Source organism: Pundamilia nyererei, unplaced genomic scaffold (genome assembly GCF_000239375.1).
Source record: "Pundamilia nyererei isolate P.nyererei 1_Seehausen unplaced genomic scaffold, PunNye1.0 scaffold00121, whole genome shotgun sequence".
Lineage (NCBI taxonomy): Eukaryota > Metazoa > Chordata > Actinopteri > Cichliformes > Cichlidae > Pundamilia > Pundamilia nyererei.
In genome coordinates, this window is record NW_005187522.1 from 1924331 (window position 1) to 1940218 (window position 15888).

The 15888-nt window shown below is 40.9% G+C and overlaps 1 protein-coding gene across 10 annotated transcripts in view; it reads right to left on the reverse strand.

Moving 5' to 3' along the window:
* greb1l (GREB1 like retinoic acid receptor coactivator) overlaps window positions 1-15888 on the reverse strand; it is a 48135-nt gene that overhangs the window by 14293 nt on the left and 17954 nt on the right. For 8 of the 10 annotated variants that reach the window (XM_013913230.1, XM_013913234.1, XM_013913225.1 and 5 more), the window contains 11 exons: window positions 9671-9777; window positions 7179-7338; window positions 6795-6977; window positions 6223-6399; window positions 5878-6054; window positions 5625-5747; window positions 5399-5407; window positions 3479-3589; window positions 2163-2300; window positions 1947-2072; window positions 234-371 (listed from right to left, as the gene is read on the reverse strand). In XM_013913230.1, the coding sequence (XP_013768684.1) occupies window positions 234-371; window positions 1947-2072; window positions 2163-2300; window positions 3479-3589; window positions 5399-5407; window positions 5625-5747; window positions 5878-6054; window positions 6223-6399; window positions 6795-6977; window positions 7179-7335 (1339 nt within the window). In that variant the 5' untranslated portion in view covers window positions 7336-7338; window positions 9671-9777. Of the gene's footprint in view, window positions 1-233; window positions 372-1946; window positions 2073-2162; window positions 2301-3478; window positions 3590-5398; window positions 5408-5624; window positions 5748-5877; window positions 6055-6222; window positions 6400-6794; window positions 6978-7178; window positions 7339-9670; window positions 9778-12184; window positions 12403-15888 lie in introns of those variants that run through there. The other 2 variants (XM_013913228.1, XM_013913231.1) reach the window with 2 other exon arrangements.

The following is a 15888-nucleotide window of genomic DNA, read 5'->3' on the forward strand; positions in this document are numbered from 1 at the left end:
ACAAAAGACGTCTAACCTGGTACTAGCAAAGTGTACCTATTTACTTGACGAAAGTGTATTCAATCGGATTAAGATTTAAAAAGATCCACAAAAATGCATCACACAGATTTTTTTACTGCCTTTTACAGTTTAAGCAAACAAAAAATACAATAATTTGCATTAAAATGGGTTTTATATGCGCTGAAAGGTGATGTTTAATATGAAGAAACATATCAGTGAATTAAAACTGGTACCAATGAGGATGACAGGTCGGACTCCTGCAGAGTTGAGTAGGTTGTCGGGCACGATGACCGTCTCTCCAATGGTGACAGGCTGGGGCTGAATGACGCCTATTACAGGTGGTTGAGGAGAGGCTACTCCTAATACCGGCCCTTAAGGATGATAAAGCAATTACGTGTCAGTACAAACTTTAGCCATAGTTACAGTTTAGGAGATGTTTCAACATGTTTGACATGCAGACAATGCTTCTGAGATACCAATAACAACAAGGATGCAGAAACACGCTGACTGGCTGTGAGTCAAGAAAACATTTTTTAAAAAGTCCCAGTTCCTGTTAACCAAGTCAGAAGGTAAGAAAAACATATTTTTGCTCATTGTCTTTTCAGTGTTGTTGTATACTTTAACGCTTCAGAGTATGTGTCTCCAGTGCATCTAATGTCAGAACTATTAAGTCCCCTCAGCTCCTCAGGAGTCAGGAGTTCTTCCATAGTGCAGGACAAAAACCTCTGGGGAGGCAGCTTTTAGCTTTCATGGCCTGAACCGCCGGAACAGTCTGGTGACATACCTGAAAGCAGCTAGATGTACTGAAATCTTTAAATATAAACCTAAAGCCTAACTTTTTGACTGCCGATGCTCTATAGAGATTCGTTTAATTTACTTAATTGTATCTATAACCACAGACTTTTACTCTCAGATTAGTAAATCAATAGTAAGGATTGCGTGATTATAAACAGTTACTTTATCGAATATTTATTTATCACTTGCTTCACTGACTTCTTGTCAGCATTTTTTTTTCTAATTTATTAGTACTCGTTTATGATGTTTTGCAATTACTCATCTTTCTAACTGCTTTTATTTCACTTATGTACACTTAGGGGACACTTTTTAAACTTTGTCTTAAATTGGTCTTCTCTTTTTACCAGTTGCTGTCTTATTATCTGCCTGCTAATTATCTGTAACTAGCCTGTATACAAATAAGACTGATTGTTTTAAAGGGAAAACTTCAAATTAATTGACTAATATTAGTAAAATAAGCTCCTTATGCGCTGTATACTTTCTTTAAAGAGATGTTTATAGTTACATGTAAACTGGAGAGATGTGAGACATTTAGTGAAGACATAACATTATGTTCATATTTACAGACACATACAGCTGGATAGCTTTATCCTGGTGATCTCACCAGGACACAACACAGATTTAATGATGCTCCTGTTATGGAGAAAAAAATGTGCACATCCTAATTCCTGCAGTGGCTGATTTAGTGGAACAAAAGAACAATTTTTGTTGGTTATTTTATTAGCAACCATGTACACCCTGTTCATTCTGGCCCTTCTGCCCAGATTGCCTTTTTATTATTTCTGTCAGCTCGCCTAAATACACGATGTGGCAGAAATCTCTAATCGTGCAATTCTTTTAAATTCACTTGCCCTACAAACTGTCCAGCTCTATCACCATGGCAATGCTGGGTGAATCATCCTTAACAACCAGAGAGCGTCAGGGACATTAGTGCATACTCATCCTCAAACAGAGGCATGGGGAATGAGGGTGTGCAGACACTTCTCTGCACACACTCCTTTGCACACACATGCTCACCAATCCAGCGTTAATGGATAAAAAAAAAAAAAAGGAACACTTGGTATAACAGGATAAATTTAAAACCCAGAAGAAAATAAACTGCTCAGCCTCCCCCTCCCCCCATCCCCCTGAAGGTGGCTTAACAAACAAACCTGGAGAACAAACTATTGGCCGAATAGCTGGCACAGGGACAGCTGTTGGCGGGACTGGCACCAACGAGCTGGGATGCCAGCTCCGGTGGCGCTTCTTTGGAGGGCCAGAGTTCATAGCAGACAATACTAAACATTAAAGACAGACAAGTAAGAAAAAATGTCAATACAGAAAATAATTAAAAATAACACACGGTACGTATTCAGAAAGGATCCTACCGGGACTATCTCCTAAATCAGCAGTGCGATACCCCTGACCTTGAGGCCCTAAGGACATCTGGGAGGGGCTGAGTAATGGAGGGCGCCCATCAACAGCCAGGCTATTTGTTGGCACATTCACCCGAAGAGCTGTGGGTACTGAAACACAGATTACGCATTAATACAGTTTGTGAAACTGCAACATTGCCGAGATAATAAGCTCACAATAACAACGCTGACACGTTGTTTCTTTTTGGTGTAATGTTTAAACTCAAAGCACTGATTGACTCATTCTAGCCATCTAGTTATAAACTAAAGCCTCGTCTGTGAATGAATCACTACTGAGATTTCTTTACTCTTTAAGTCGTCTGCATGCAGTCACACACCAAATCTACCTTACATGCTTGCAAATCTCACCTGCTCAACTCTATCCATGCTTTTAACTCCTGCAACATTTATGCTACAATCTGTAGATTATCTTTATGTGTTTTGAAATCATCCCCAATCTGTTTTGACCTGTACCTGACCACTTCCATGCTTTGTGGACTCTGATCTCTGCTCTCCCGTCTTGTTTTGTCTAACTGCCAACTTGCCTGCAAACTTCAGCTTTGTGCTTTTATCAATAATCCACCTTAAAACTGCTCCTGCCTTTCCAGTTTCTGTCACTATGCTGGTCTGCCTCCCTGCTCTCCTTACACAATGGTGCCATGTTGCGATATTTCAGCCTGCAGCACAGTGACTAACTGCCAGCATGCTACAAAAAGTTGAATGGATAACGAAAAAGCGAACAAGTGATATGCAAATATAAAAATATTTCCCCCAACTATAACTGTCTGCAGAGTAACCAATGAATGAAAATAAGTCAGTACTAACGGCAGGCTATTGATTTCCTATACGTACACTCTTGTAGCAATTGGCCATGTTTCCATCTCATATTCACAGTGTATGCAACACACAAAAACATCAATTGCTAAGCGTACCCTTAGCTTGTCAATATAGCAACCTTGTAAAGGAGCTAATAGATAGCAAGGCCTTAAAAAATCATTATAGCATTTCTTCCTCCAGCATTGACTGGTAAGTAAGCACATGCATGTATCTGTGTGTTCCTAAGCAGTCTGTAGCATAACTCAATCTTATATTCATGAAGTTTTTTTTTTGTTTTTTTACACAAAGCTTGAGGTAAAGTTTTGCCAGGAGCTAAATTTTAAATTCCAGCACTGAAGCATGGATACATCAGGTATGTGGGACTACAGTTTTTATGTTATCATGTTTATTTCCTACCACATACAGAACAAACTGACATGCACAGCTATAAATGTACCAATCAAACTCTTCACCTATTGGTAGAGTCTTGTTTCCAGGTGTGGAGGCCAGTGGTTTGAGGAAACTACATTCCTGGTTCCCAAAAAAGACAGAGGATGCTTGCGTTGTTCTGGTAGGTGGAGAATCTGTAGATAAAAAGAAAAGCATTACAATATCAAAACACAGCTACTATGCACCCAATGATGCACGGTTCCCTTGTCCACCGACTTCATACGAATGTTTCTGATAACTCTGGATTGTGGCTTTAACACACACCTTTCCTTTGATTGGTCATTTTGTTGCCTTTGGCCTTCAAACAAATGTCAAACTATCAGATCTGTGTCAGTATGAACTGTCAATTGTGCAATTATTAACAGACCAGAATTGTCCTTCTCATCAATCGCTCTAGAATACAGTGACCTGAGTTGGAGACAGTGAAGTGAATTATTATGAATTCTACCCTCTGGGCTTTCAAAGCATGAGTGTCAAAAACCTCTGAAGGAGAAGGATGTACCTGAAGGTCGCAGTCACGAGACATCAGGCGAGAGTAATGCCGATACATAGCCCTGCAGCACAGCTGTCTATATTAACGTGCAAGAGCTATGCTTACAAGCAGCATCCAGGTTAAGAACAAATCAATACTATAAGCCCAGGAGGTTTTCCAATCATAGAAGGAACAAGCTCTCGCTGTGAAAGGTCAAAGAAGAACAACATCTCCTTGAAGAGTCAACATGCTTATTCTATAAATAACCAGAGCTTTATTTAATTGTGTTGCTTTTAAATTCCTGCATTTATTTTCACCTGCATTACCAAAAAAGTAGCCAAGTTGATAAGAGGATGCTTTTCAAAAGCATAAAATAAACCAAGCCTTCTCCTTGACTGTCTCCGATTTGAATACTATTTTAGGGCAGAAAATTCGAACACTTCCAAAGATTTCAGTGAAATTTTAGCTTCAGATATTAAAAATATTATGATTATGAAAAACAATCCGAATCAAACAAAATTTATCAGAATCTGTAGACTGGAACAGATACACTAACAAAAGTAAGCATTGGCTAGTTAGCCATCGTGGTAAACTGAAAAATCTGGTTAAAATGCACTAAAAACTAACAAACTTTTACTATTTGTAATTTACTTCTAATAAAATGTCACTATGCAGCCAGAATACACATCAAAGCACTGCCGCAACCAAATGCAGTGGCACACGACCAACAAAGCCTCATAAATAGCTTAATGCAGCGAGATGGTGTTTCAAGCTCAACTCTTATATTTCAGAGCTTAGCAACCAAAACCTATAGCAACAGCACAAGCTGTCAGCATATAATCAACTGAAACAATATCACTTTGGTGGAATAGATAAATGTATACTGTCATTATTACACTACACTTGATGACTTGAAGTCCAGACTTATTTACACAGTTTATAAACTTCCCTGAAAGTGCGACAGATTATCTTACTGTGAATTAACATCGATCCATCCATTAAATTTGAAACTCTAATAAATCTGTTTGAGTGCAAGTTTGACAGGACCAAAAAAACACAACAAACCATGCCCAGCTATGGGAGATGAAACTCTCTGGGTGGCCTTAGCATCCTGCTGGGCTAATTAATCTTTCAGTTTAGCCACATCGTTCAAGTTTCTCTCAGTTTCTGTCTCTTTTGCTGTCTTTGTGCCAAAATAATGATTATACATAAATAAGCAAAACAATAATAATTGAGTAAGAAGCAAGGCTTGCTGACTTGGAGTTTGGGGTGAGATTTAAGCTGCTAAATGAGAAACATCATAAAACATCTTTGTATTGTATTTTTTTGTAAAAGGGGGTAATAAAACAACTGCCTGTGTGTATTTATTTTTTTAAACATACATAAAATCTACAAGAGTTCCTCACTGGCTTTAATTTTACAGCCATTTTTACATGTTATACGATCATAGTGTAGTGCTTTAAACACTTGCCTAAGATGCCTGGATCATTCACAGGAGGAGACAAAAGGGGATGAAAAAAAAAGGAAAAACAACCTTATTAAACAGGAGTAGGTGAAATTTGTTAACTTCTTTTGTAAACTTTACACACTCACAATTAATGCAACTTACTTGAGTTATCGTTAAATTTCAGCTGCTGACTTGCAGGTTTAACTCTGCTGTGTAAAAACATAGGCAACACTGCAGAGTATAATCTCACCTGAAAGGGAAAAAGGAGAGGAGCTGTGTCCGCTGGCACCTCCATTTTCTTTACTGCTAAGAGAAGACGACGAGCCGGGTTTGGAGGTTGATGCACTGCTGAGAAACTGGCGCGTTTTACCGTCTAAGAAACAGAGGAAGGAGAAACAAACAAACAAAACTCATCAAACCCTCACAAAATGCAGTGTGAGATAAAAGTTTGATATACTTTACATACATCTTTAGAAAGTCTGGAGTCTGTAGTGTATATTTACCTTTCCAGCAGATGAGGGGTCCTTTGCACAAAGCACCCTGAGAATTCTTCACCAGGTAGTATTTTAAGTGCTTCTGCTTTTTGGGCTGTGTGGAAAGTTTCAGGTTGATGTGATTGGAAAACTCGGTGAAGTATCTGAATCCCTTTTCACCACAGCCCACACAGTTTCCTGAAAAACCTGCAAAAGACATAAAAATGCAACAATTACATTGCTTTCCAAACATTTGCAGGCTAATGCATGACCTGTGCCAGCTAGAAACAGAGCGTGCTCAGTTCAGCAGGAACTTGGCTCATTACGTCAATTCTGGCTCGTTTACTTGATCCGAACGCTCGGGAACACACTGACCTAAAAGTGCATTTTTCCCATTCTCGTCAGGCAAAAAACGCCGGTCCACGGCGCACACCAAGATGTGCTCAGGAACAGTGGGGGACTTGGCACCGACCAGCTCGAAGCCTGCTGGGACTTCGATGGGCTCTGTTGCTATGGAGACTAGGCGGAGGTCTTTCCCGGCCTGACAGAAGCCTGAGAGATGAGGAGGAGGAATTTTTTTTTTTTTTTAAGTAAACAGTAGATTAAGATATGTAATAATAAACAAATAAAGTTTCTACAAAAATTTAATACATCTGACATGCTTGTTAAAAATTCTGGAACAGCAACACAACACAACACTCCTGAGATCATACTAATGAATTCACAACGTTTGCATTCACATGCCAGATTAACACCTATGAGTAATTTCGAATCACCAATAAACCTAACCTCACTAACTGTTTGTCTTTGGATTGTGGGACTAAGCCAGAGTACCCGGACAGAACCCACACAGACACGGGGAGAACATGCAAACTCCACACAGAAATGCCCCAGGGGGGTGGGATTTGATAAGCAAAAGAGAATGGATGGATGCATAGAGGTCATACCATCCAGGGTGCAGCAGCCATCCGGTGCAGGAGCTTGCAGGTAGGGAAGTGGAGGGCTGCTGGTGTCCGAGTCGTCTTCGTCTTCCAGCTCCTCCAGATCGTTGGAAGAGTTGCCATTCACAAGCTCGTGCCCTGGGTGCTCCCTGCCATGGAGTGCTACGCCAGCTTTCGACTTCATATCAACTACAAAAATGTAAGATTATTTTTACTAAAAATAAAACTGCATTTTAAGAAATACTTCAACAGAAAAGTGGAATGTTTAGTGAACCCTCTGACAAAATTTAAATATATGCTACATAAGGCTAAGTCTCTAAAGCACTAGCTGTCCAATGAACTCAATATAGTTCAAACTGATTTTTTTCCAGCTTGCTGTGAGCTTCTTACCTTCCATGTTACCAGGATACGTATCAGGCTCTAAGTACAGCTGTGTGAAGATGGGTTGTGGATCCCCGCTGCTCGAGCGCAGGGACGCCTCAATCGAGTTGTGGAGAGCCTCCTCAAATCGGGCAGACTTCAGCTGCCCTGCGTATGAATTCCCCATTATCTGTGGGAGCAGAGAGAGGGGGAGAGAAAAGAGGAGCATGAGGAAATGAATACAGTCATGGTTTTTCTCATCTCAAGTTATTGATTATTTCCTGTGTGCTAATAGCAAGCTCAACAGAGAGCCAAAATCTAAAAAGCAACAGATCTCTGAAGAAAATGTACTCCTGTTTCAAATAAACACTACTGTGCTCTGATGGTGTGAGTCAAATTTTGTTTTTATTGAAAACTGCTAATCAACTACCACCTGGCGCAACCAGCTTAAATATTTCAGAACCAATATGGGTTTATGCATCAAGCTGCACAAGCCTAAAATGCAGGATGAATCTCCAAGCTCAGATCTCATCACAGACATGAAGCATGACCCACGTTTTATATTTTAGAACTTTATAAAAGTTAAATCCAACAGATCCAGGCTCCATCCAACCACAAGCCCGAACTGGATGCTAAAATCTACATGATCTCATGTGAACAACGTTCATTTTTCTACAAAAATGTGCAAACTTTGCTCAGTTTGGCTTCTCAGAATTTGAACTGTTGGTCAGAAAAAACCTACATTTGAAGTCAATCATTAAAAAAAAAACCTGACACATATGAAATGTTAAAATAATCTTTAGTTGCAGTGATCTTTCCTGTTAATGATAAAAATGTTTAGTCTACTAGACAGTGTCAGTAGTAGCACAAAGCACAAACCCCACACACACACACACACACACACACACACACGCACTTTACTTTGTCGATGTCAGTCAAAACATAATGGCCAAGGCCAATCCTTTTTTCCTATCCCTTTTTGGCCTCGCTCTTTTGCTCTTTGCCGTTACTCTGCCTGCACTCCCACCCACCCCCTTCCCAGTGTCCACTCAGTGACATCTGCTGAGGTCGGCCGCGTGGGCCCGTGGTTGGCCGACTCTTTGCTAGCAGGTGGCAGCTGGACAGAGGGCTGAGCATGTGGTCTCAGAGAAGCCAGCAAGAGAAGAAAACAGAGGGCAGGAGAAACAGAAAGCACTCCAAGTGTGGAAAAAAGAAAGCTTCACTTACTGAACAGCACTTCAGTGTCCATTTATTAAAGACGCCTAATCAAACTCAAAGCTTTCAGCTTGTCAAAACATCTCAGCAGAGACAAAGTTTTAATTGCTGCATTCTTGAAACACGGGTTTGGCCTGAAATGCCTCATGTTAGTCCTTGGACTACATTTGACCAGTTTAGCCTTCAGCTGTTTGGAGGAAAAACTCCTCATTAAGGTCTGAGATCCCACACAGCTGTGACATGACAACAGTATGTGCTTTAGATGTGTGTGTGTGTGTGTAGGTAACAAAATAAACAAAAAGTACTAATTATGACTGACTGAATATATCAGTCGGTGAATAAATATCTACAGTTTTCACACAAAACAAAGAAACTCCTAACGTTGTTTATAATATTGTAAATAAGAGGTAAGGTGGAAATTAAGCTGATCACAGTTTGCCTTGAAGGTGCAATTTTGCCCGTGCCTGGACAGGTTTCAGACTCAATGTTTACTTAACAACCTTCCTGGGGAGGAATTTGACCAACCCAGACAAAAGACAAGATTAACAGTGCCTGACTGTGCTGTGGAAGAGATAAGCAGCTTAAGAGAACGAAGCTACAGTACTTCTTGCTTAACTGATGGAGGAAGGTGGCTGCACAGAGAAACAATGACTAATGGCTAAAAGAAAAAAGAAAGAAAGAAAGAAAGAAAGAAGCTGGGTGCCTGAGGACATTTGTAGCCATTGCCTGTTCGTTTTGAATGTCAAAACAGGCTCCGGAGACTTCTTTGCTTGGCTGAGTGTGAAGCCCCACTGGACAGATTTGTCATTAACCCAGCCTGGGTGAGGTGAATCCCAAAAATGACCTTTTACCACATGTGCAACTTAAAACAAAGCGTGACTGTGGTAGGGGTCACTTAACGGGTGTTGTGACTCAGGTGGTTGCTAAGGTCAGCTGCAGTGGTGGAGGGTATTTCAGGTCAGCAGCTGAAGTGTGCCTGATGGCTGGTTAAACATAATGAGCAGAAGAAGCAGTTTAATGTTCAAAGACTAATGGCCAATGCTGGGAAGTCACGTCAATGAATGGTGACTTTAAAACTGCCTTTCAGGCTGTCAGATGGTCAGTCAAGGCCGTTCCACAGCTCCTGGGTGGCATCAACAGATTGCATGAATGTGACCCTGGGTCAGAAAAGGCTAATCTAATCCTCACTCAGAGGGTTGGAGAAGACCACTACGGACAAAATGAGCTGCAGAGAGTGAAATCTGAAATTCTCAGAGAGGAAACATTAGCAGCACATAAAACCCCCCCAAAAAAACAGGCTGACTTACGCAGTCAGACTGTTCCCAGGTGTGACAGGACTCTGCTACATGCTGGATCGCTATCACTCGGCAGAAATTTCCATCAAAGGCATGTCACTCCCTCGTTGCTTGAAGACCTGAGGGAAAGCAGCAGGAAGATTGAAGATTAGCTCAGAGTGTTTAACTATGCTAAGGGTTTCTCCAGATAGTTGAAATTATACTTTCTGTGCTTGAATGTTAAATCAGGATGTTCATAAAAAGAACGTGCTAGTTACAGACAAAAACCCCCATAAAACATCTATAATGTTTAAACAAACAAACTAAAAATAAACAATTATATCCAGTGTATTTACTTTATACTAAATAATAAAACATAATTGATGAGTCTACTTTTTGGCAATTTGAGGGGAAAAAAAAAAAAAACTACAGCTGTTTGGAAATCCCCCCAAAATGATTTAAGCTGCAACTAATACCCACAGTCCAAAGGGCATGCTCATTCACAAAATGAATGAGGGCACTTTTAACCACTCAGACATTAAGTGCAGCTCAGCCTGTGGCATGTGTACATGTATAGCTGTGTAGAAAGCCCACTATTACGTTTCCCCGGCCCCGAGGCCATTTTCATAAAGTACAACTGGGTGTTGCTGCAGCACTCAACACACAGTCAATACCCTCTGAATGGCTTTAAGTTACTTTGACCCTTTGACAAAGTATTGTTTAGCCAATCAGGCTTTGATATAACAGAAGCAAAGTTCCTTTCAAAACATTGACAGCCAAAATCTACCCAGTCATCACCTCTGACTGTACAGATATTCTGTTCAAAAAAGAAAAAAGTAGTAGCTTGTCTGGGGTCCAAGTCCTTCAAATAGAAAGTGCACACAAGCTGGTTCAACTTGTATTTACCCATTTAGTGAATGATTAGCCAGCGTGATGGAGTGCATCAGAGACTTAAAAACATCAGCGTGTCACAAAGCAGAAGCGTATCCGCCTGCAACACCGATACAACAGAACTGCCTACCAAAAAAGAAAAGAAAATTGAAATACAACTCTGGTTTATGTTTTGCCCTCCCACAAGTGTTCCCGCAGCTGTTGATGTAAAACTCAAACCTAAGCTCTTGCAACCGGCTAATTACCCAGGGAGCAGAGTCTTTAAATATTTTGATGCTTATCTGGTTGTGACGGGTAGACATCACAACAGGAGGCAGAGATGACTCTGGAGATGAAGCTGAAGAAGCCATAAATTTAGACACAAAAACAAGACAAGCCCGAGGTGCTGCATAATAAAGTTCTGTTTTTCCAGTGATGTAACGTGAGAAAATATTCAGACTTAAGTGCTGTTTTAGTTTGTGTCTTAAGCAAATTTCTTGAAAGTGGGACAGGATTAAGCTAATGGTTAAAGACAATGCTTCTTAAATGCATGCAAGCACAGCCCAACTATAAAATATACATCCATTATTAATACAATGGCAGTATGTTCTGTTTAGATAGGTTGATACAAAAATGCATATATATAAAAAAATAATAATTTAGGTAAAAAAAAAAAAAAAAACACAATTGTTTAAGAAATTTTACTTTGTTCTGTCAACATGTGCAGTCATGGAAAAATGTTGGGGAAAAAAAAAACTGCAGCCAAAACTTTTTTTAATCTTGAAAATGAAATCTTGTTTACTACATTCAGTTTTAAAAAAGGGAAATTCAACATTAACTAAGAGGTGTGAATTTTCTTCAATTGGTGAGTACACTACAAAGCTAAAATGAGATTCTCCTCTTGACAACTTCACTCAAAAATAAGTAAAGCTTGCTTAGAATTAATGTTCCCATCTTATGTTTTGTTGTAGCTGATGCGCTATTTGTGAAATCTCTTCTTACACAATATGCGATCCGTTAAAGATCAAAACCATATCAGAGCTTTAACCTGAAAAGAAGTCAGATCAAAAGTTCATTAAATTGAACCAATCTTACTTTTGACCCGGAATTTTCTTTCTCTGCAGGCTCCTTTTGTTTCTTGCTCAGCTGCATAATTACATTACAATGTTTAAACAGAGGGAAAGAGGCAGGATTAAACTTGCTTACCCTCCACCCATTTTAATAACATTGTGATTTAGCATATGCTTTGCAGCAAAGTCAAAAGAAATGCAAGGTAATGTGTTTTGTCTAACATTGCATTTATAAAAAGGAAAAGATGTTGATATCAAGCAATTAAACTTGACACTTGGCCCTTATTTGACGTTTGCTAATCAAACAAACGCAGCTAGCTGAAAATGAGTTCATTCAGGGTTTGAATGAAATTAGCCAGTTTTAAGGGGAATTTCATAAATATTTATTTACACCTCGCTGTTGCACAAATTCGGGAAAAATTTCAACACACACTTAACATTAAAAAGGCCACCTTCTCTGACATGAGAGAAAAAGTGATGGGGGCTGGAGAGGGGGGCGGTGAGAATAAAACAAACTGAATGAGGTGCTAAAAAAACCCTGTACCAATAATGCTGAATCAGGGCCACATGTGACACACAGCACAGTTTTAAGAAGCTTCTGCTGTACCTTCCATGACTCCTCGAGCAGCTTAAAATTCCAATCAAGTGTAGTAAATCCCAAACGTGAAGCCACCTGTTTAAATATCATCCATGTTAAATAGTAAATCCTTTTATTTTTTGATATCCAGGCAGCATATGGAGTTTCAGTCCTTTCTGGTAGCCACCTTTGTCATTATCCTCTACAGAGAACTGGAAATCCCACTCTTTCCCTTGTTGCAGCAGAAACCCTCCCTCCTCTTTCTCTCTCCCATGCAAACAAACACACACACACACACACACAGAGACCTCCCCCTAGGCCTTCCTCCGTCCCACGCCATTTGCCAAAGAGGGAGGGTATCCATTGGGGGCTCATTCATTACAGCCCTGCTGACCCCCCGTGGTGACAGATGCTCTTGGAGGCCTGCAGAGCTCTCTATGTGTGTGTGTGTGTGTTGGGGGGAGACGACAAAGGAGAGGGCCTACATTTCCCCGCTGCCACGTGTGACCCCCAGCACGTTAAGACATCCTGCATGGGCACTGTGTCATGTGGAAGTTTTCATTTTCAAAAAGAATGAAGCAAAGAGAGGGGAGGGGGGCACAAGTCTTTAAATCAAACTTTCTATCCTATGCTCAACTAAATCTCTCACGGCCACACCCAGCTTTTTATTGTTTGTGTGTGTGTGTGTGTGTGTGTGTGTGTGTGTGTGTGTGTGTGTGTGTGTGTGGGAGAGACTCCAGAACCAGTAAGGATCTGTCCCCGACAAGAATGTCAGGTCAGCTTTGGCATTTTGTCTCCATAGCCCTTACCCAGGATTGACCCCACATTAGGCTTTTACTCCTGCTATAAATACCAGGAGGCTCATCTGGTCAAAATAAATAAACAGAAATGCACCACAAATCAACAGGCGCTGGCAGATGTTGGGGAACTGTATGTCATTACAGCCCAGTGATCACAGTTGGCATGACATTGTCAAGAGAGGAAGGACTTAAGGCCAACATGACCTCAGTCTACACCGTATTTTCTTGAGTCAGGTTGAAAACACTCCTCAAACTTTCTCTTTCTGGGGTAGCGGAAATTCTGCAACACCTTTAATTACCTAACTTTTAATGGGAAAGACAATTGGCTATCTGTCTATCTGTAGTAGCAGGAAACTGTTCACCGTTTCTAATGGGTGGAAAATGCAAGAATATTTTGCTCTGGCCTTCAACATGTAGAGTCAGTATGATTTGTGCAGCATCCAAAGGCTTCTGTGTTTGTTTTCTTGCTGAAATGTTTGCAAGAATTTGTCAGGTAAACAGCAAGTGAACTCACATGTACTTGCCAGCAGGGAAGAAACAGTCGACAGTGACCCTAGGATTCTAGGTCTCTTGCTTTCATACAGACATTTGATCATTTTGGCTTAAAAATGCTATTTTTAAGACGAGACGACTTCCAACAAGTCATAAAATACTAACATGGTTTTATCATAAATGACTCCATTATCTGATATCTTCCTTTACTGGCCTGGGTTCCTGCTTCACTGAGCCATGTGACTGACGTTCCAGTTCATTACCACAGACACGGTCAACAGTTGTTTTAATCAAGTTGTGTGGAGCTCTTCTCACCTCCTCTCCATTGCAGCGCATTCAGTGTGACGGCTGCTGTAAACCACCACACGAACCAATCAGGGCATTCATTAGTGCTTCATGCACTCATTTCACTCAGTCAGACATTTGTCTAAATGCTGGGTTTGAGTTTGACTGTGAAATTTTCCAAGCAACTGCCGATTTAGACCAGACTTAGTAAATCAGAGTGACTCACAGGCGCTTTATTAAATTATAATTGGCATTTTTGGGTGGTAAACACAGACTACCTGCAGTAGTCCATCCATTGCAATGAAAGTGAAATTTTGACAAAGATCCAACTGACACCAGCACAACCGCAAGTTCAACTGGGGGAAAAGAGCTGTCAGCGTGATTTATCTCTAAGCCTCTGACTTTGACACGGCCTGTCCTAAATAGCCCATTTAAAATGGAGATAATGAGTAAACCCCGCATTTTCTTTGGCCTCAAAAGACACTGTGCTGCAAAACAAAAGAGTGTGGATTGAATGCTTGCCCGCCCCTGAGCCCATCCTTCACCACTCTAAGGGGACAAAGGGGAAGTATCCCTGCCACTGCCACCTGAGGAAAGACAAGTCACATGACCAGCATTAATGGGAGATTTTGGTCTTTCTGGGCTCTTAAATTTGGAAGGGGGTTGGGAAGTGGAGCTCTTCCTCTCTTGGATTCCCAGAGGAGTGCCGGAGCTTTGACTTAGCTGAGTCAGCAGTTGCCGAACCCTGGACTGAGCTACAAGAGAATCATTTGCCTACACTTGTATCTGCTCCATTATATAATCTAATCAACCTGTCTAACCAAGCGCATGCATGACTGATGGAAGCACATAGGATACCTGTCGTTACACAGCAGCTCAAGGCTTCAACTTTAAGAATGAATCGAGATCCATCAGATGTATGAGCGGACACGGTGCTAATAACCCTGTTATGATGACAAAACAGTCCTATACTGTCAAAAAACAAACAAACAAACAAACAAACAACCCCCAAGTAAGAAAACGACAAAACCGCCACATGGAAATTCCCGTAACAGAATACCCATTTCTACTAGCAGCAAGTGGGCTACCTGTCAAAGGTGTTACAAGTTGCACTTTTGTTTGCTATGCATTTGACAGTCTGCCAGTCTCATTTCCTTATTAAAACCCCCAAACCTTCTTTCGAAACCTCCCCCTCTTCCTCCAAATACTACTCCTACTCCCCAGGGCTACCTGCTGAGCCCTGAAGTGCAAATCAGTGCTAGTGAGGATAGCAGATGAGCTAAGGTCATTCATGGCTTTCCAGTGAGTCAAACAAACAAAGGCAAACATTCCAGTTGAATGCCATTGCTGAAGTCAGCAGCAACAGAAAGAAAGACGTTGAGAAAGAGACAGAGCAGGGCTCAGTGCAGAGAATAGCCCCAGGGTCCGTTTGTGTGTGTGTGTGTGCGCACGCGTGTGCACATGCACATTTGTGCGTCGTAGGAGATTATCTGCGCATCTATAAAGTGGGGTGAACCAAGGTTTAAAGCCTGGTGTGACCAGAGGGAACGGGGGCAGGGTCTTGGGCAGGAGGAGGGGTGGACAAAAGGAGCATTTGGGCAGATGAAGAAGTCATCATCATTAAGCCACTGGAGGTTTACTGTCCAGTTATAAAACTCATTTAAAAATTAGGGGCTAGGGGGTGCGTGTGAAAGGCCAGCAGGGCTGGAAAGGCCTGCGAGGGTCTGGAGAGAGGTGTATTAACTCGCTGAGAAACTGTAGAGCTAATTCATTAGGGGACAAGCGGTCTTTGTGTTAACACTAGCTTGATTGGAGTGGTGACCTTGCCACACACTGTGGCACAGAGGAAGAGTTTAAGGGCAAGGTATTTAACCTTAAACTAAATCTCAGCCATGGACAAAGGGCCAGCATCATTTCGTGCCGAAGGTCTGCCAAACTGATAACTAATGTAACGCAAGTGGAAAACAAACTCAAAAAGTGGAAAACACTGTATACTACAGCTGTTTGTTTATAGAAATAACTAATATTTTAGCATGCTCTTTATAGGATATAACTGAATATGCATCTGAAACTGTTGACTGATTGGCTAAAATTGATTATTCACTCAAATCTAAATTAATCTGCAACTACATTGATAATTGATAAAACTGCTTCTTA